Source organism: Hoplias malabaricus, chromosome 9 (assembly GCF_029633855.1).
Source record: "Hoplias malabaricus isolate fHopMal1 chromosome 9, fHopMal1.hap1, whole genome shotgun sequence".
Classification (NCBI taxonomy): domain Eukaryota; kingdom Metazoa; phylum Chordata; class Actinopteri; order Characiformes; family Erythrinidae; genus Hoplias; species Hoplias malabaricus.
Window position 1 is genome coordinate 1406549 of NC_089808.1, and position 22293 is coordinate 1428841.

The 22293-nt window shown below is 44.1% G+C and overlaps 1 protein-coding gene across 2 annotated transcripts; it reads right to left on the reverse strand.

Moving 5' to 3' along the window:
- Positions 1–251: 251 nt before the first annotated feature.
- Positions 252–18905, reverse strand: efs (embryonal Fyn-associated substrate). 2 transcript variants are annotated; one of them, XM_066681736.1, is made up of 8 exons: positions 18765–18905; positions 17639–17921; positions 10981–12387; positions 10417–10539; positions 8637–9545; positions 7692–7766; positions 7313–7570; positions 252–6387 (listed from the first exon to the last, which is right to left on the reverse strand). In XM_066681736.1, the coding sequence occupies exons 2-8, from the start codon at positions 17648–17650 to the stop codon at positions 6205–6207; spliced, it is 2967 nt and encodes a 988-aa protein (XP_066537833.1). In that variant the 5' UTR covers positions 17651–17921; positions 18765–18905; the 3' UTR covers positions 252–6204. The 2 variants fall into 2 exon arrangements, with proteins under 2 accessions (XP_066537833.1, XP_066537834.1); XM_066681737.1 differs by lacking the exon at positions 18765–18905 and adding an exon at positions 18379–18430.
- Positions 18906–22293: the final 3388 nt, after the last annotated feature.

Consider the following 22293-nt stretch of genomic DNA (forward strand, 5'->3'; position numbering starts at 1 on the left):
TATGTCCATTTATATGCGTTTTACAAGTGACACAATGTCGACTGAAAATAAAAGAATGACCTTTATTAATCCTCTTAGGGAAATTGCTTCTCTGTGCAGTTCTTCACACACACACTAGGGGCAGTGAACACACAAGCGGTTCAAGGGCCGCCTAAATGTAAAAACTGCAGTTAAAAAAATAGTCATCATGGATGTTCAGCGTCTCATTCTGATCTGTCCTATTGTTATAAGGTATTTTCACCGTGGTAACCTTCCTCGCTTGTGTTGGACATAAGAGCAGCTCTTGGCCAATGTCCACCTAGTACTCGTCAGTTTGGTGAGCATGAGATAAACCAATAACGAGGCTGTGTTATTGGGATTGCCTCAATTTTAATTCTGTTCTTCATATACCAAATGATATAACTATTATGGGACCAGTTAAAGTACACGATTATGTAAAATACTGCAAAGATATGTCGCTACCAATTTACCCCCCCAAAAAAATATTTAAATTAGAATAACTTTCAAAACGTCATTTTCACTCAAGCCCATACAGAACATATGGAAAGTTGAAAAATGTTGAAAATGAATAGTGTTGAAATTCATAGGGTGACCAGATCTCAGATGGTGAAAAAGAACGTCTCCGGGGGGTGTGGACGACTACTGACGTGCAGACTGACCAATTAAATGTTTACAGAGAAGGTTATCGACCAATAACGGTAGCGCTACAGTCAGACCGTCCAATCAGAAGATTCTAGGCTACTTCACCACGCCCCCTTCCAATCGGAGTAGGGGAGGGCGGGACTAGTTTGTGAACGAAACTTCTCGAAGTTCTATGTAAGCTCTAGAAAAACAAAATGTCGGACGTTTGTGAAATTCCGGCCGGACTTTTTTTACGTCTAAAAAAGAGGACATGTCCGGGTAAAAGAGGACGTCTGGTCACCCTAGTTGAAAAAACTTAAAAATTTCATACAGTCACATCAAAGGATTTTTTTTTCATGAGGAACTAATTTTCAAAAACAGCACAATATAAATCTATCAGTTAGAATACTGGTAACTTTCACAAAACCGGTCTTGAAAGCACAGTAGAAAAAAAAGAACAGTCCATTTAATGATAATTGGAAACGGGTTTTGATGCATACACACACACACACCATGTGGACCAGAGAGAACATGTAAAATACAAGAAAGATGAAGGAAATTGGCAATGTAAATGTTTAAACCTATTAATGTACATAAAACAACAGCATGAGTAATTAAAGTCTTGTCTATTGTGTTGAAAAAAAAGTACTTTGAAGAAAAATGATTTTATGTACTGGAGAATATCAAGTTACATATGATGTGTCCGTGAAAGCACCCATTACATATAATGTATCAAAAGAAACAGTTAAGTATAAGCACAAATGAGTGTCAAAAATACATTCTGGTACAAAAAAAGAAACAAATCTCCACACTCGTAACACAATATTTCTTGAAATATTAATGAAAATTTGTTGCAGGAAAACGTCCCTGGTTACATGTGCATATATATGTATTTGAGCAACTTAAAGCCATGCATACTCTTGATTTAAACAAACAAACAAACAAACAAACAATAAATATGAATATAATGCTTTCTATAAGGCCCTCTAATCTAAGCATTATAATGGTTTCAAATGTATTGGAGCTTTTCTGATTGATAAGAAGCATTTTACAGAATTCACTCATTACTGATAAAACACAAGATCCAGCTCCAGTCAGAATGAGAGTCCTGCAGGATGCAATTCCTCCCAGCTTCAGTGCTGGGTTGTTCAGTAATACTTATGTGAGCAGTAATAGTAAAATGGTCCACAAGGAGGCAGTCTGAGACAGTACAGATTGTGGTAAAAGGGCATAACATTTTGCTGCATTAGCATTCACTGTGTGGCAGTTTCCCAATATGCTCCCTTATTCTATGTAGGTTTCAAAACAAATAAAACACTCTTTCAACTGAACAGTACACAAATAACCAAGGGCCGAATCCAGCCACCTGTGCACAAACCCAAACAGGACATAATGTGCACAGTTACACTGGACCGTTTTTAGACTCAGTATGTGTTCAGGCCTAGAGAGCTTCTATCTATGTTAGCATAACCAGACCAAGCAGCATGTCTGTGCATGAGTTTACAGATAACACAAGTAGTAGAGCAAGAACAATACAAAGCAATCTTTTATCAAGTGGGAATCCTGAAGACAAAGATGAGTTGGTTAAAAAAAACAAAGACAAAGGAATTAAGGTTTCCTGGTATTGTGCCTGTGCCTATTCTGCAAATGTAGGTCATGGAGGGAGAGCTGTATAAAGTATAAAATATGACTTGACTGAGAGGTAACAGGTTCATGTCCAGACCTGTGGATGCATCATAGTAAGATATGCCCTTAAAATGGAGCCTTGTAACTAATCCACATACTTGTGCAACTGTTCTGACACACACACAGATATATATGAAATACAGAGTTGACACCACTGTAGTAGGCAGAGCTTTTAGAGTGTAGAAACAAGTGTGCCTGTGTCTATATATACTCCACCATCTCTGTCTACTACAGCGGTGTGCGCTCTGTATTTCACTGTAGCCCATCTGTTACTCTGCATAATCTGTTATCCTGTTTTTCAATGTTCAGAATCCCTACAGGAAAGCCAGAACGCAGCTTAAAGTGTGTGTTGCGCTCAAGCGAGTGAATCAGACTCAGCTCTGTGATGATCCTTTTGGGCTCCTGACCATTAGAGGGTGTAAAGAGACCAATATGTGTGCAGGGCAACAGAGAAATACAGGCTGTAACATGGAACCATTTAGTACAACGGTAGTTATATGGTCAATAAAGCTGATTAAATGTAAAATGAGTGTAGAAACAAATCTATAAACAGATTACATACCTAATGCTTTCAGTAGCCTACATTTTCTTCTTTTTGTTTTGCACTGTGGTTTATCTAAGAGTTACTTCAGTTTTTATACTTACGTATTGTTCTATGTTCACGAGGAACAGTTGGTTCCCTGAATTGCATTCACAATTTACATGCTTCGGTCTGAACATGCAGAACTGAGGTCCAAGTGAGGAAATGTAGGCAAATAGAGGGAAGCTAAAATGTAGGAAACAAGTTACAGAAAATGAGGGAGTCTAGTAAAAAACGGAAAAGAGAGAAACAGACAGGGAGGAGACTGGTTCAACAGGTTTCTGATTCAGTCAACATCGTGGGAAAGGACAAAATCCAACGGCTTACAAAACAATCTTTCCATCAACTGGGACTACCATTTTTGTTTTGAATAAAGCTCGAGTTCTTTCTTGTCTTGCTACAATGCATGCATTCCAACTGGAAACGACGGTGCTTTATGGATGAATAAGCACTTGTACCATTTTTCTTGTTATGGCATTTACAATAACCCTGAAGTCAAAAAGAACCTCTCTTAGGTTCCTGGCCACATTGAGAGCAATTTATTAATTTTTTCATTCATTCATTATCTGTAACCCTTATGCAGTTGAGGGTCGCGGTGGGTCCAGAGCCTACCTGGAATCATTGGGTGCAAGGCGGGAATACACCCTGGAGGGGGCGCTAGTCCTTCACAGGGCAACACACACACACACATTCACTCACACCTACGGACACTTTTGAGTCGCCAATCCACCTACCAACGTGTGTTTTTGAACTGTGGGGGGAAACCAGAGCACCCGGAGGAAACCCATGCAGACACAGGGAGAACACACCACACTCCTCACAGACAGTCACCAAGAGGAAACCCATGCAGACACAGAGAAAACACACCACACTCCTCACAGACAGTCACCCAGAGGAAACCCATGCAGACACAGGGAGAACACACCACACTCCTCACAGACAGTCACCCGGAGGAAACCCACACAGACACAGAGAGAACACACCACACTCCTCACAGACAGTCACCCGGAGGAAACCCACGCAGACACAGAGAGAACACACCACTCTCCTCACAGACAGTCACCCGGAGGAAACCCACACAGACACAGAGAGAACACACCACACTCCTCACAGACAGTCACCCGGAGGAAACCCACACAGACACAGAGAGAACACACCACACTCCTCACAGACAGTCACCCAGAGGAAACCCACGCAGACACAGAGAGAACACACCACACTCCTCACAGACAGTCACCCGGAGCGGGAATCGAACCCACAACCTCCAGGCCCCTGGAGCTGTGTGACTGTGACACTACCTGCTGTGCCACCATGCCACCCTGAGAGCAATTTATAATCCATTTAAAATATAACACGTTTTCCTTGTCATCAATATGTCGTGACAATTGTTTGCCTCTGTGTCCTGATTACATTTCTATACACAAGTAGGCTGAGATAAATGATATTCAGTGTGTGTTCCTGCCTTGCACCCAGTGATTCTGGGTAGGCCCTGGACTCATAACCGGATCCAGCGTTTATAGACAAAGAATGAATAATTTAATGTTTCACTTCTCCCAACCGCCACCACAAATAGTGATCAGAACTCGCTCAGCCAGCTTCATAGACCTTCACACATAGCGCATATCAAACAGAAACAAGTTACTATAGAGAAGAAAAATGTGTTATACGATGGTGTCAAAATACAGAATTCATAACCAACAAATGTCATTTTATAACTGAGAAAACTGTCATTAATATTCAGAGTTATAAAAACAGGTTTGTGAACAGAATATTCTTGAAGAATCCGTTTTCCCTTCCATTCCGCCTTTTCTCGGTTGCGCTTCTCTCAGTCTCGCTTTCGCCTCCAAGTTTCTCGCTTTTTACGGTGTCGGGATCTAGACAGTCATTGGCTGCTAAAGTTAAGCCCCTCCCACCCAGCAGATTCTGCACGCCCTAACCCTGATTGCAAAATGAATCTAAGCCTCTATGAGGAACTGTGCATTACTAAAAGACATAATCGTTAATAAATATTTGATACGGGCGGTCTTTTTCCAGTCAGGGTAAGATTCGCGCGCTCTCGCTGAAGTAGCGGGGTGTGCTAAATGAGGTGGGCGGGGCTTAACTTAAGCAGCCAATGACTGTGTAGATCCCGACCCCATCAAAAGTCAAAAGTGAGAAACTTCTGGAGGCGAAAGTGAGACTGAGAGAAGCGCAACCGAGAAAAGGCGGAATGAAAACGAAGAATATTAAACTCAATATAGATGATTATATACAGAAATATTCTCGTTACAAAACTGTTTTTATAACTCTGAATATTAATGACTCAATTACAAAATGACATTTTTTGGTTATGGATTCTGTTTTTTGGTCCTCAGAACTTTAGAACCTATTTTGACGCCATATTATACTTTGATATTTTTTTTACTTTAAGCCATAAACTACATCAGCCTAAAGGCCTAAGGCTAATTTCAGACTGTCAGCACTTCTCTTTGCAAGTGTTGAGATTTGTGTATCCACACATCACCAACCTGTTTCATGCTGTCCAGCTATGAAAAGATAAATCTGGATACAATATACAATCAATGCCAAAACATCTGGCCTGGCAGTCTGAACAGAGCTTTAGAGCATGTTTATAGCAGGTTCCATCTTTCAAGGAAATCCTAATTCTTTTAAAAAACAAAAACCCTGGACTTAAAGTAAAATGTCCTCCACATTACAAATTGGTTTTACTTTTACGCTCTAAATCAACCTTGCTGTGAATAGATCCTAACCTGTTCTTTGTGACAGACGAGTCCATTTGTATAACACTGTATCCAAGAATAAAACACTACACAGCACCCTATTGATTTTTGCATGTGAAAAAAGAATAGCCCCTGACGTAGCCACATACCACATGACATTCCTGTGAACAAGACCATCATTTCTCAACCTAACTTTGTTGTAAATCAACCAAATACAAAAGAAAACACTACAAATATTCAGCACATATTCCTCACACCAAACCAACCATCCCTCAATAAGTTATTTAAGATGCACAAATGTGTGCTAGGCACCCAGAAAACAACAAACAACTTTACAATAAACACTTCTAGACTGGCACCCACACACACCCACACACCCACACACACACACAACCACAAGCAACCATCTTGAGGCACACATCACCATCAAATCACTGTGGTACCGGTACAATCAATCAAATATCTCTTTGAGTACAATCAATAAAGAAATATAATAAAAATACAAACACCCACGAATAAGGCATTCTGTCATGAAACTTTGTAACAAAAAAATAAAATAAAAATAATAATAATAATAATAAAAAAAGGAAAAAAACATCAAGATATTTCTGCTAGTCGCTGAAGGAGCCCAGAGAAACCAGCAGCTTGTTGGGAAAGGTCAGCCACTCTGTCCACCATTTCCTGAGTGGCTGGGACTGATGGGTAATTCTGAGCAGCACCTTTGGTTGCAACAACAACAGCCTTCAGAGCCTGACAGAGACGCCCACTAGAGGTGGTCACCTGGGGAGACAGACAGCGGATTGTGACAAATAAAGTAATGCACCAGCAGATTTAAGGACACAACATCTTTGCTTAACTCATTCCTCTCTCTCTCTCTCTCTCTCTCTCTCTCTCTCTCTCTCACACACACCCACACACACAGATTGCTCAAATCAGCCATGCTTTGGCTTGTAGTCATCAGACAACTATGGCTCCCTACAACAGTTGAAGACAAAACAAAATACCACAACAACAAACTGCCAGGTTTATATATGTTTTATGTAGAAATAAATGTATATCTGTCTTTTGAAATCTGAACGCTTCTTTGATATATTAATGCATTAATGTCATTATTATACTATTATAATATTAATATAACAATCTACCAGTCTATAGAAGGCCATTTAACTGAAGTTGTTGTGGAATTTTAAAACAAAATATGATAAATTAGAATAACACTTAGGAAATATTACATTACATTTATACAAATTTAAATCGTGTCTTCTGAATACCAAGAAAAAAACAGGACGATTACACTGTCATTATTCCAACAATAATATTTATGTATTCAGTGATTTTAAGCTCAGTTCAGCCACAGAAATATCTACCTGCATCCTGGTCTTTTCCTATTAAACAAAGTATGAAACTGCAGATTCTGTTGCACAATCTAACGCACGCCTGTGCTGGCTTGCATGGTGCTGATACACAGGGGAAAAGCCAATTATGGATGGCTGTGGCATCACCGGGGATTGAACTTGCAATTTCCCAAAGATAAACATTCAATGTGTATTTAAAATAATTTTCAGTAGTACCATGTGACTCACCAAATGTGACTCAAACTGAACTGTTGTGAAATCTGAGATTTCATGATGCACTGAATTCTAAAACAAAGAGACGAACTGAATGAAAGTTACTAGATTTACATCTGCAATTATAATAAGCATACCTTTGCCCTGAGGTCGGAGGAGCTGAGCAGACGGGCAAGCGTGTCACCGATAAATACCAGCTTGTGTGCAGTCACAATGAGACACTTTCCCTTCGATACAAATATCCGCGGTGGCTGGTTCTCCTGAATACTTTTGAACAGTGCATCGATTGCATCACCCAGGCATGAGAGGTGAGAGAGGCTTTGGGATGAGTAAAAGGACAGAAGTTCTGAATCTTCCAGAGAAAGAGACCCTTGAAGAGGAGGGGAGGGACTCAGCTATGGACGAAAAAGAGAAAGTGAAAAGTAATTCACTGGTTCCTTTCAGTCTTGGCAAACGAAACAAGCAAATATGCAGAAACAAAGCTTAGTTTAAGTATGCATGTGCACTACTGCTCACCCTGGCATCATTTGTGGAGATAACCTGTGTTGTGCCATTTTCAATCTGTGAATCAGGAGATGGCTCAGGTTTTCCCTGAATCAGGGCACACAAAGAGAACTCAATCAGTCTCAACAGCCCAAATTAGGTAGTTATGGAAACAGGGGATAAGATGTATACAATAAAAGTAGATATTGGTGAAATCATAAAGATTGAGGGAGGGGTGCCAGTCTTTCACAGGGCGACACACACCAACACATTCACTCACACACTCACACCTACGGACACTTTTGAGTCGCCAATCCACCTACCAACGTGTGTTTTTTGACCATGGGAGGAAACCGGAGCACCCAGAGGAAACCCACGCAGACACAGGGAGAACACACCACACTCCTCATAGACAGTCACCCAGAGGAAACCCATGCAGACACAGGGAGAACACACCACATTCCTCACAGACAGTCACCCGGAGGAAACCCATGCAGACACAGGGAGAACACACCACACTCCTCACAGACAGTCACCCGGAGGAAACCCATACAGACACAGGGAGAACACACCACACTCCTCACAGACAGTCACCCAGAGGAAACCCATGCAGACACAGGGAGGACACACCACATTCCTCACAGACAGTCACCCAGAGGAAACCCATGCAGACACAGGGAGGACACACCACACTCCTCACAGACAGTCACCCGGAAGAAACCCACACAGACACAGGGAGAACACACCACACTCCTCACAGACAGTCACCCGGAAGAAACCCACACAGACACAGGGAGAACACACCACACTCCTCACAGACAGTCACCCGGAGCGGGACTTGAACCCACACCCTTTCTATAAAGATTCAGAACTAAATTAATTCATTTTGAGATTGAGGTGATTTACAACCTTGCTGGATGTAATGAAGTTAAAAAAGGGAGAGAGGTATGAACGACCATGTTTGGCCATGTGCCTAACCTGCAGTTTGACATAGCCCACACTATCTCCTGCAGGGTAAGGAGGGGGTGCAGGGGTCAGTCCAATTCCTGCATACTCGTTGCCTTGCTCCTCATCCTCACTTGTTTGTTCAGAGGGTGGCAAAGAGGTGGCCAGTGTTGGGGGCAGTGGAAAAGCTGCAGGTGGAGGAGGGGGCAATGGTCGCTCCTGGATCCAGCTTCCTTTACGTGAGCCCATCCCTCCTGCCATTGGTTTGACCTCAGCCACAGGCAGGGCGGGAAGAGGTCTCCGTGAGAGGGATTCCTGGGAAGGGAGGCGGGGTCTAGTCTGAGTTTGCAAAAGAGAGGCGGAGTCCTCAAGGGCTCGGCGCACCATAGAGAGCAAGCTTTCAGACGCAGGCGTTGAGCCACAAACTGTGAGGGCAGGGAGAAGGTCCGCGAGCCTGGACCAGATCTGCTGCATAGGAGGCGGAACATCAGCAACTTGACCTGCCTTCCACACAGACAGAATCTCAGCCAATGAGGTGGCCAGGTCCCTGGAAGGCGTGGTGGTGACCGAGGTAGAATTCAGTGCTGATTGGACAAGAGAGGAGAGGGAAGTTTTCCAGTGGACATCGCCAGAGCCAGTGCTGGAAACAGAGAGGCGGCGGATAGGGATGTCCAGTGTGAGAGCAGGCATGTCGTAGATACCTCCATCAACTTCCAAAGTATCCTCTGTCGCTGATTCTGTTTTTCCAGGACTAGTGATGGAGTGCCCTTCAATACTTGTTCTTTCATCCACCATCACAGACCCAGGCAATTCAGCGGATTCCAAAGGCAAACCTGGCAGACTTGGAACACTGTAAACCTCGTCTTCCACTTCAGCACACACCACAGAGTGTGCAGCAACACCACTGGCTGGATTCAGAGTGAGGGTGGGAACATTGTATATCTAACACAAATCACCACAGAAGAAGGAGAAAGAGAGTGTTGTTTAATCACCAAGACCTGATAATTGCTCTTTTAACAAGCCACTATTCAGTTAAAAAACAGCCTTGTTCTGAAAGCCATTTTGTTATTGCTCAACTTGTCTTTCTAAAGTGCATAAAGGTTTAACTGTGCTCCAATTCTTTATCATTGTGGTCCCTCAACAGAGAGCCCATGTAGAACTTTAGCCTCTATTCATTGTTTATGTGTGCATGCCTTGTTATGACGCATGCTTCCAGAGACCTTGTTACTTGCTGATGGCTCTTGTGGCCTAACTCAGATTTAAAGCAGGCACACATGGCAGCAGGCTGTGTTTTCCCCCACCGTGTTATTAAATACAAGGAGCAAAACTCTATTAACCGGTAATTATGTATTTATAGACTTAAGTATACTACTGAGGTTGATGTGTAGGGAGGGGCAACCCCAAAAACATATCTGAAGTAGCCGTAACGATTAATAGAAAACAGATGAGAAGACAAGAGTGAGAGGTTGCATGGCTAGAGAGAGAGAGAGAGACAGACAGAGAGAGAGAGAGAGAGTGACAACCCTGTCCTCCCGAGACAGACGGGTGTGACCAGCTGAACGAGGGAAGGGCGACAGACATGGGATTAGCTCACAGAAGTCAAAAACAGGTGTGGCCCTTAAATGTAGGAATGACAGAGAGAGAGAGAGAGAAAGAGAGAAAGAGAGAGAGAGAGAGAGCAAGAAAATTGTATGAAATTGCAAACAGATGGTGTGATGAATGCAGAAGAGGAGGACAAACTGAGTGAACAATGGATGAGGAAGGTACAATAAGTTTTGAAGATGGCGATAGTGTCATGTTCCTTTTCTTTTACCTCTGATCCCTGGTCAGTGTGTAAGGGGATGGTGCGGGGTGTGTTATAAATACTGTCGTCTTCCTCAACAGATACTGCAGAAACTGGGTGTTGCCATCTGTTGGTTGGGGGGGTATCATACACCTAGAGACAGAGAAAAAGCATGCTTAGATGCATATGAATATACTTGCGCATTCTTAATTGTTCAGCTATATGGAACACTATTATGACGTACTGAATTTTTTTAAACCAAGTGAAAAATACGTTAACACATCTGTGTGTTGTTTGCTAAACGTATCATGAGCAAATGCGCAGTCAATGTCAGTGTTTCTGCTTTGAAAATGCAAAGATAGTCTGTGTTCCAAAGCTGGCCAATTCAGACAGTCAGGGTTACTGACATCACTAACCTTTGCAACCAATCGCTGCCACTTGCAATTTCCCTTTAAGAAGAATCTGTTTTCTTGCCTAGTCTATATGCAAAATATCTGCTACCCCACACACCAAAACACAAAGCTAAGACCTTTCAGACAAATGTTGACACTTGTCTTTCTGCTGACAACATGGCTATAACTGTTAGCATCGTACCTGATCACTAAGGTTTCCATCATTTGAAATGACGCACTCTTTGTTTGGGTCTTTCTTCATCATCTCTGTTCCTTTTCTCTTTTCCTCAGGTTTTATTCCCTCTTTATTCAGCCGTCTTTGTTCGTCTTCTTGATTATACTGTGAGAGTGCATGGCTGGCTTGGGGAACAGGTTTAGTGGCAGGCATTGCTGCAGACTGAGGTAAATCCTTCCTGGTTACACTCCTAACCGGTGGTGCTGGTGGTGGGGGTTTTTTACCAACGTTTGGAGATCCAGGCACTCCAGCTTTTCCTGCCCGAACAAGAAGAGGAGACCCCCTCACTGCAGCCTGCGACAGCTTCCCACGCCCTACAGGCGGGGTGGTTGAGGGACCCTGGGTCCTAGCTGTAGGGGGCATCTGCTTTATATTTAGATTTTGTCCTGAGGCGGCCAAGACCACTGCAGAACTAGAAGGTATTTTGCGCTCTGTTTGCGGAGTCCTTGACATGGCTCCCCCCGGTGGGGTTGGAGTTTGGTACATCCCTGGAGCTTCCTGACCTGCTTTAGGTTGGCTGACAGGCCCGTCTTGAAGCCTAGTAACAGTCATTGAAGCACAGTTTCCAGCCACTGAAGTACTACCACTGACTGGGGTTTGATACAAATCCTCACTGGGTAAGGCTGCCATGGCCGGGCGAGGGACCAAATAGCAGCTCTCTGAATGGCCTGTGGCCCCTGACTCTCTTGGGGTTAGGTAGGCAACATCTCCCGCTGGTTCCTCCACAGGTCTTGCCATAGAGCTTGGAGTCAGGTAGACCATGTCTGAAACTAAAGCACCCTGAGACCTATATTGTGCTGCTGTTGGTGCAGGAGAAGCTGGGGTTTGGTAAACTAAAGCAGTCTCGCCGACCCGGCCTCTGAGAGATGGTGAGCGAGGACGTCCGTCGACCACGACGTCCCCCCAATCAGGTCTCAGCCTGGGACTGGAGCTGGAATGCGAACGGGGACGCCTGCCTTCAATCTCCCAGAGTTCCCCCTGTCTGGCAAGCTGTGAAGGCCCTGCCGGACTCTGGTACACACCTTCCCCAAGACTAGGAGGCGACAGATACACCCCGTCTGCATCTTCTGCGCATATGCCGTTAGCATGGCTCTGCTGACCTGGAGACAGATAAACCGAGTCCACACTTGGAGCTCGCCGGGCATCAGTGCCTGGCAGGACAGGCGCAGGAGACGGAGATGGAGGCGGAGCAGTCTGGAGAAGACGTAATCTGTTGGCGGGGGCAATGCCCTGGCGGCCATGGAGGGAACAAAGCCACCAGCCGGGCCCGCCATCTTGCTCCTGCTCCAGGACCATCAGTATGTCACCCTTCCGGAAAGCCAGCTCCTCCGGACTCTCCGCCGCATTGTCAAACAGCGCCTTTGCTAGCACTGTCTGACATGGAGAAAAAAATGGAAACATGGAAAGAGAGAACATTAAATAACATTTAATTTCAAATTCAAAGGTACAGTACAGAGGTAGAAATTTGGTCAGGGACAGGACAGACACCGTCCCCTTATATTTATTTCCATTAAATTCAATAACTAAACTTTTTCCAAAATATTTCAATATATTTATGTTTGCATTAAACACATGGATACACACTTCCTGATCAGAAGAATACACAGTGACTCAGAAACTCAAATGTGCTTGTTTTGATTAGGCAGATCTCTCATAATTATAAAAGTTCATTTACTTCTAATATTATATACTAATATTATACACTGATATGTGACCAATGTCATTTTACTGCTACAAACCAATTACCACAACTGTGTGGGTTTACTATTAACATTCATTCATTCATTCATTCATTATCTGTAATACTTATCCAGTTCAGGGTCGCGGTGGGTCCAGAGCCTACCTGGAATCATTGGGCGCAAGGCGGGAATACACCCTGGAGGGGGCGCCAGTCCTTCACAGGGCAACACACTCACACCTACGGACATTTTTGAGTCACCAATCCACCTACCAACGTGTGTTTTTGGACTGTGGGAGGAAACCGGAGCACCCGGAGGAAACCCACGCAGACACAGGGAGAACACACCACACTCCTCACAGACAGTCACCCGGAGGAAACCCACGCAGACACAGGGAGAACACATTACACTTCTCACAGACAGTCACCCGGAGGAAACCCACGCAGACACAGGGAGAACACACCACACTCCTCACAGACAGTCACCCGGAGGAAACCCACACAGACACAGAGAGAACACACCACACTCATCACAGACAGTCACCCGGAGGAAACCCACACAGACACAGAGAGAACACACCACACTCCTCACAGACAGTCACCCGGAGGAAACCCACGCAGACACAGGGAGAACACACCACACTCCTCACAGACAGTCACCCGGAGTGGGGCTTGAACCCATAACCTCCAGGTCCTTGAAGCTTACAATTTTATTTATTACAATATATTTCCATTATTATCATACATATTTATATATTATCAATAACTTCTATGAATAATTGTGTAAAAACACTTAAACACATACAAACTATTGTGATCTTATGTTAATTAAAGCTATGCAAGAAACTCTCCTTTACAACCCAATTTAGCTTAAATCTTTTTTAATTAAAAAATTAATTTACTTGAATTCAAAAAGTTTAAGCCAAGCCACCAGCAGACTATGATTTCAGAGCTCAAAACAAGAGATTCAGCTCAAGGCAAAAGCAACTTCAGCTCCACATATGTTCACATATTTCACAGTGGGATGACAGCCAAATATTTAAAGCCTATTATTTAGACCGCAAAAGATACACTGACATTACATTATCATTCACACAGTTTCTCCTTAGTGAAGTAGGTTGGACAAAGAAGCCTTCCGTTAGATAAAAAAATGACCTTGTTCCTGGTTTGCTTATCAAACAGAACTGACAGAGAACCTGACAAAACACTTTTAAAGAGGATCAAGAACAAATAGTCAATGTTGGAGTCGACAAAGAAAAACTTCTGGGAGAAGTAATGTGCACTGTTTGTATATAGCTACCACTGTCAGTCAATATATAAACATTAATACAAAGCCCATTTCCAGAACAGTTGAGACACTTTCTTTAAATGCAATAAAAACCAAAAACTGTAATTAATGAAATAATTTCAAATTTAATTTAACAGATGAAATGAAAAACAAAAAAATAGTTTGCGTTCTTCTGTGAATAAAATAAAACGATGTGACGCCTGCTTAAAGAAGTTGTGACAGAGGCACATTCTTCTGGAAGGTTCCATTATTAGAGTTTAACTGGTTACAGGTGACACAGCTCCAGGGACCTGGAGGTTGTGGGTTCGATTCCCGCTCCAGGTGACTGTCTGTGAGGAGTGTGGTGTGTTCTCCCTGTGTCTGCGTGGGTTTCCTCCGGGTGACTGTCTGTGAGGAGTGTAGTGTGTTCTCCCTGTGTCTGCGTGGGTTTCCTCCGTGTGACTGTCTGTGAGGAGTGTGGTGTGTTCTCCCTGTGTGTGCGTGGGTTTCCTCCGGGTGACTGTCTGTGAGGAGTGTGGTGTGTTCTCCCTGTGTCTGCGTGGGTTTCCTCCGGGTGCTCCGGTTTCCTCCCACAGTCCAAAAACACACGTTGGTAGGTGGATTGGCGACTCAAAAGTGTCCGTAGGTGTGAGTGTGTGAGTGAATGTGTGTGTCTGTATTGCCCTGTGAAGGACTGGCGCCCCCTCAAGGGTGTATTCCCGCCTTGCGCCCAATGATTCCAGGTAGGCTCTGGACCCACCGCGACCCTGAACTGGATAAGGGTTACAGATAATGAATGAATGAATGAATGAATGGTTACAGGTGAAGTCATCAAGATTAAAAAGGAGCATCCACCAAAGGCTTAACCTTTGCAAGAAAGCAATGTTCATGGTTCACTACTTTGTGCCTAAGTTAGTGAGAGAATTATCAGTCCAAAGACAATGCTTCCAGTGCATCACTGCACAGAATTCATGTCTTTCACTACCTATAGGTCCTAATATCATGAAAATATTCAAAGAGTCAGGGGAAACCTCAGCGTATAAAAGGCCAAGGACGGAAACTGCTGCTGAATGTGCGTGACCCTCAAATCCTCAGGCAGTATTGTTTGAGAATCCGTGATACTACCATATTTTGCAAAGAAACACCCGGAGATTTCTCTGGACCCAAAATCATCTGACATGGACAGAAAGAAATTGCAAACAGGTTCCGTGGTCAAACGAGTCCATGTTTCAGCTTGTTTTTGGGAAAAACAGATGTTGGAATATACTTGCCAAAGATGAGCCATCCAGACTGTTACCAACCAAAAGTGCATCAACCAGCATCTGTGATGGCACATGGATCCATCAGTGCCCACAGCATGTGTGATCTGCATGTATGTGAAGGTACTACTGATAAAGAGGATTATTTTGGAATTTCAGAGAGAGATATGCTGTTGCAAAATCAATGTCTTTTCCCAGGAGCTCCATGTCTATTGGTAACTTGCGCAAACCAAATTCTGCACAAATTACAACAGAATGGCTTCGTAGACGCAGAGTGCGAGCGCTTGACTGACCTTTCTCCAATCAGGATCTGACTCTTATTGAAAAAGTTTGACACATCAAGAAGAGGAAAAGCAGATAACAGCAACCACGGACTGTTGAGCAGCTCAAGTCTTGTTTACAACAAAAATGGGAAAAAATTCCACTTGTAAAACTGCACACATTAGTAACTTCGTGCCTCTTTCCTATGTTTTGCTTTTTTTTCATTCATTCATTGATTGTCTGTAACTGTTATCCAGTTCAGGGTTACAGTGGGTCTGGAGTCTACGTGGAATCACTGGGTACAAGGCAGGAACACGCCAGTCCTTCACAGGGCAACACACACACACACACTCAAACGCTCACTTTTTTGAGTCACCACCTACATTATGAGAATCCTCCTACTAGTGTGTGTTTTTGGACCGTGGGAGAAAACAGGAGCACCTGGAGGAAATCCACGCAGACACAGAGAGAACACACCACACTCCTCACAGACAGTCACCCGGAGGAAACCCATGCAGACACAGGGAGAACACACCACACTCCTCACAGACAGTCACCCGGAGGAAACCCACGCAGACACAGAGAGAACACACCACACTCCTCACAAACAGTCACCCGGAGGAAACCCATGCAGACACAGGGATAACACACCACACTCCTCACAGACAGTCACCCGGAGGAAACCCACGCAGACACAGAGAGAACACACCACACTCCTCACAGACAGTCACCCGGAAGAAACCCACGCAGACACAGAGAGAACACACCACACTCCTCACAGACAGTCACCCGGAGGAAACCCACGCAGACACAGAGAGAACACACCACACTCCTCACAGACAGTCACCCGGAGGAAACCCACGCAGACACAGGGAGAACACACCACACTCCTCACAGACAGTCACCCGGAGGAAACCCACGCAGACACAGGGAGAACACACCACACTCCTCACAGACAGTCACCCGGAGGAAACCCATGCACACACAGGGAGAACACACCACACTCCTCACAGACAGTCACCCGGAGGAAACCCACGCAGACACAGGGAGAACACACCACACTCCTCACAGACAGTCACCCGGAGGAAACCCACGCAGACACAGAGAGAACACACCACACTCCTCACAGACAGTCACCTGGAGGAAACCCACGCAGACACAGAGAGAACACACCACACTCCTCACAGACAGTCACCCGGAGGAAACCCACGCAGACACAGAGAGAACACACCACACTCCTCACAGACAGTCACCCGGAGGAAACCCACGCAGACACAGGGAGAACACCCCACACTCCTCACAGACAGTCACCCGGAGCGGGACTCAAACCCACAACTTCCAGGTCCCTGGAGCTGTGTGACTGCGACACCTACCTGCTCCAAATTATTACACAACATAAAGGACAACTAGAATTTTTATAGCATGTTTAAAAAATATTATATATTAAAAGAAAAATGTGTTTTAGCAGTAATGAAATATCAACATGCACTTGAGAGTAATTATATCTCATAAAGCAACAGCTTCAAGGTTTTTTGTAAACTATGTTGTCGTGTTAAACTCTCGCTTGAACCAAGTGCAATGAACTGACACAATCCTCCATCTAATTACCCAGGTGTGGTAGCTCAAATAAGAGTCTACCACACACAGAATTTAGGCTTTTCATGACAACTTTTTATTGAACAGACTGCACAGGCACTGAGATGCATTTTCTTCACAGGCAGACTGGCAGATAACTGACCTACATGCATGAGCCACGCAGTAAATAGGGCTTTACTGGCTGTCCCTCAGAGCAGCATAATAGAATATATATACACACAAATGAGAGAGAGAGAGAGAGAGAGAGAGAGAGAGAACAGATGATCATGAGTGAAATTCATGGGGGGGGGAGGGGCTCCACATCTGTCCCTCAGTTTTAGGCTCTTTTGTCATCCGCTCAACCAGTTCCTCTCTCATTTTCCCCTCTCTCCTTCTCCATCTCCCTAGGGGTCTAACTACTCTGGGACAAGCTGAGCCCCAATTGTTCCTCCTCCATACTCCCAAAGGGATTTCAAACTATTGGTTAGGACAGGCGGGGATTTAACCGTGCTGAATGTTAATTACCAAAGCCTTAAACCTTCATTAATATCTTGAAAATAAACAAATACACATATATACACTTACAGAGAGGGACATGGTCGATGTCAGTGGTCCGTGTCAATGATTGAGCTGGCTTTGTGCTAGTTCCAGATCCCGTTCACTTGTGGGGAGTTAAACCCATGCGCATGTTTTGCCAGAACTGGGCGTTCAAGCTGGATCTCCCAAAAAGCCAGTCGTCCAAAAGCAAAAAAAAGAAAAACAAAATCTTTTCCCTACATCCAAAAGAGGCTGCTGCTTGTTGGGCTCAGTCTTTTAAAATGTCTGAGAATCACATGATCTTCCATAATATCCTCTTCTGACTTTAAACCTGTGAATAACAATAAAAAACAAGAACTAATGAGGCTTCAACTTTCATCAAAATTGATTTTAATCTCTGAACAGCCACGGTGTTTATTGTATTGGCTTCGGTGCCATTTAAATATCCGTCATGTACATCTTTACCATGTTTTCACATAAATAAAGTACATCTACAATTATCATATCATTCATCATCAAGGCTAAATATTTAAATTGAAGTATTTCAAAGCATTATTTGGGAGCTCCACTTCACTTCAGTGATTAAAACCCAGGCTTTGACCCAAACAGTGAAGCTAAAAGATCAGAAATCTGTTTATGATTAAAGTATTTAGCACCCCCCCCCTCCCCCCTCCAATCTGGCCTCCACCAAACCCTGTAATGATTTATTAGATATTAATGACGTGTTAATAATGTTGACTGTCTGTTTGAAGGTGGGAACGAGGTACGACTAAAGCCTTGTTCTTTACCTGTCATCCTCACGTTTTAATCCTTCAGTAAGTCCTAGCAAAGAGCTATTTTCTATGTATTCCTATGTCCTAGCCTGAAGGAGTGAATCTCTTCGGGGCTTCAGTCAGTAATTAACGAGCTTCTGGGTTTCTGGAAAACCGATAGGTAGAGATATAGCCACGTTTATTTATTTTTTTTTTCCGTTACAGAAATCCCGCTCCTCACTCTCTCACAGCGAAAGGACGCTGCGGTTGAAATGTCGAACAATGAAAGCTTTCCAGGCCCCGAAATACGGTTTCAGTGTGAAAATAGGGTATATTCCCCACACAAAGGCTACTTCGCCGTTACAACCCCGAGGCACGACGGTTAGGACGAGACCGAAACACAAGCAAGACCGCCGCCTTACCGTCACACAGTCGTTCACGGCGCGAGGAGAGGAGCCATGAGGAAAGGAGAGCCATTTAAAGCTGTTGCTGCAGACGGAGACTGAGAGCTGACCGCAGCTCCACTGTTTGTGGAGGTTTTGTCGGCCCTCCCCGGGCCTTTAGTGGGGATTTAGGTTTGAATTTCACTCTCCGAAGCAAATTCACCTCCTTCTATGTGACTGAGATACATTGGAACGCCCCCTAGTGCTCAGCTGCGCAAACAAAGACCATCTGCTCATAGTAGAATGTTCTTTACTGTGTGCTCTAATTCTCTTTTAATTTGTTTCTAAATCAAATGTTATATATGTGTTTATTTCCCTGTATGTTAAGTTCAGTAAGCAGTGGTTTTGCGGTAAGAATTTTTTGTCAAGAGAGAGGATGTGTTCATTTATTTTCATTTAGAAAATTAATAAATAAATAAATAAATATTTTTTTTGCATACTTTTGAAGGCAGAGAGTCTAACGTCATTTTCTTGTACAGGAGCAGACTTATTTCCGATGACGCTATTTGAACTTCTTATTGTCAGTAGGTGTATAAACATGTTATAATCTGACATGTATGGTAACTACCACTGCTTCCTGGACAAGAAAATCCATTAGGATATTGATTGTCTTACTGTCTATTTCAGTGGTTTTACCATGTTTCAATTTTGACTTTGTCCTTTACAAGTAGTAATAGTAGTAGTAGACCTGGAGGTTGTGGGTTCGATTCCCGCTCCCTGTGTCTGCATGGGTTTTCTCTTGGTGACTGTCTGTGAGGATTGTTGTGTTTTCTCCCTGTGTCTGCGTGGGTTTCCTCCCGGTGACTGTCTGTGAGGATTGTTGTGTTTTCTCCCTGTGTCTGCGTGGGTTTCCTCCGGGTGACTGTCTGTGAGGAGTGTGGTGTGTTCTCCCTGTGTCTGCGTGGGTTTCCTCCGGGTGACTGTCTGTGAGGATTGTGGTGTTTTCTCCCTGTGTCTGCGTGAGTTTCCTCCCGGTGACTGTCTGTTAGGATTGTTGTGTTTTCTCCCTGTGTCTGCGTGGGTTTCCTCCGGGTGACTGTCTGTGAGGAGTGTGGTGTGTTCTCCCTGTGTCTGCGTGGGTTTCCTCCGGGTGACTGTCTGTGAGGATTGTTGTGTTTTCTCCCTTTGTCTGCGTGGGTTTCCTCCGGGTGACTGTCTGTGAGGATTGTTGTGTTTTCTCCCTTTGTCTGCGTGGGTTTCCTCCGGGTGACTGTCTGTGAGGATTGTTGTGTTTTCTCCCTGTGTCTGCGTGGGTTTCCTCCCGGTGACTGTCTGTGAGGATTGTTGTGTTTTCTCCCTGTGTCTGCGTGAGTTTCCTCCCGGTGACTGTCTGTGAGGATTGTTGTGTTTTCTCCCTGTGTCTGCGTGGGTTTCCTCCGGGTGACTGTCTGTGAGGAGTGTGGTGTGTTCTCCCTGTGTCTGCGTGGGTTTCCTCCCGGTGACTGTCTGTGAGGATTGTTGTGTTTTCTCCCTGTGTCTGCGTGGGTTTCCTCCGGGTGACTGTCTGTGAGGAGTGTGGTGTGTTCTCCCTGTGTCTGCGTGGGTTTCCTCCCGGTGACTGTCTGTGAGGAGTGTGGTGTGTTCTCCCTGTGTCTGCGTGAGTTTCCTCCCGGTGACTGTCTGTGAGGATTGTTGTGTTTTCTCCCTTTGTCTGCGTGGGTTTCCTCCGGGTGACTGTCTGTGAGGAGTGTGGTGTGTTTTCCCTGTGTCTGCGTGGGTTTCCTCCGGGTGACTGTCTGTGAGGAGTGTGGTGTGTTCTCCCTGTGTCCGCGTGAGTTTCCTCCCGGTGACTGTCTGTGAGGATTGTTGTGTTTTCTCCCTGTGTCTGCGTGGGTTTCCTCCGGGTGCTCCTGTTTCCTCCCACAGTCCAAAAACACACGTTGGTAGGTGGATTGGCGACTCAAAAGTGTCCGTAGGTGTGAGTGTGTGTGTGTGTGTTGCCCTGTGAAGGACTGGCGCCCCCTCCAGGGTGTATTCCCACCTTGCGCCCAATGATTCCAGGTAGGCTCTGGACCCACTGCGACCCTGAACTAGATAAGGGTTACAGATAATGAATGAATGAATGAATGAATAATATAGTTATGCTTTCAGTTTTAAAATAGCTGACTGATTACGTTTTTTAGAGCTTGTCTTGGATGCAATTTATAAGACCTGTTCGTCTATATATTCATGTCATTTCGAAATAAGTTTGTTGTGTGGCAACAATGCAATGCCTAGAGTCATGCAGATATACACATGATTCTCAGCTTCTTTCAGTGTTTACTTCAGTCAGCAGAATGGGGAACAATGAGATCTCAACGATTCTCACTGTGACATATCTTTTGGTGTCAGAGGGCTTGGTTTGAGTATTTCTATCAAACAGATCTCTTGGGATTTCCACAAACAACAGGCTCTAAAGTGCAGTCGGAATAAAACAATGTAGAAAGAAAATCCAGTGAGTGGCACTCACCTGCATTCCATTCCACAGGGTCCTTTAGCAGTGCCCTTGTATTCCCTACACACTAATGATACGATATCAGCTAATGGAATTTCAGCTGGCTATATCTCTTCATTCGGAATGGCCCTGAAATCTATGTAAAAGATGACATCTTTGCTTTGTAAAGTAACTAGCAAACTAATAAACTGCAGCCATATATCATCATTTTATTGTGAATTTAAGAAAGGAATCCGTGTGCTTTTATGGACCTACAACAGGTTTGTGTAGTGTTTATAATGAAATGGGTAGACTTCACTGTCAGCTTCCTGTGTAATGATAAATCATTACTTACTACTCCCTACGCAGTGTGAAGTTCCCTTCGGACCCAACACTTCACTGCCAAAGGATTGGATTCTTACTTAAGATGGCTGAATACCCGGCATAGTCCACTTCACTGGGAACAACTGCAGGGATTGGAATGCACCTCTTGTTGATGAGAGTGGTCAACATAGAATGTCCAGACGTGTTCCAGCTGACAGAAAGGCTATGATAAGTAATAAAATCCGTATGTACAGAAAAGCATTTCAGAATGCACAGCATGGCCATGAGCTGGATGGGCCACAACAGCAGAAAACCATGTTGGGTTCCACTTCTGTCAGAGCCAAGAACAGAAATAACAGGCTGGACAGCTGAAGACTGGGAAAACATTGTCTGGCCTGTTATTGCTGACACAAACAGATGGCAGTATCTGAATTTAGTGCCTACAGCTTGAATCCAATCACCAAACCTATGTTGTGTCAAAAGTTCAGGTTGGTGTAGGTTGTGTAACAATGCACTGTGTCACAAAGCAACTTTAAAGACATTTTTCATGAATATAACAATGAGTTCAAAGTTCTTTAGCGGCTTTCGCTGCATCTGAATCCAACAGAACAATTTTCGGATGTGGATTTGAAGTAAAAAAGTGCACCTGAATAATCTGCAGAGGAGGTGCACTCTCACAGAACCATTTAAAACATCTTGTGGAATCCATGCCGTGACTAATACAGGCCATGACAGCACAGGGAGGCCATTTTCCTTTAAAGTGGAGTTCCA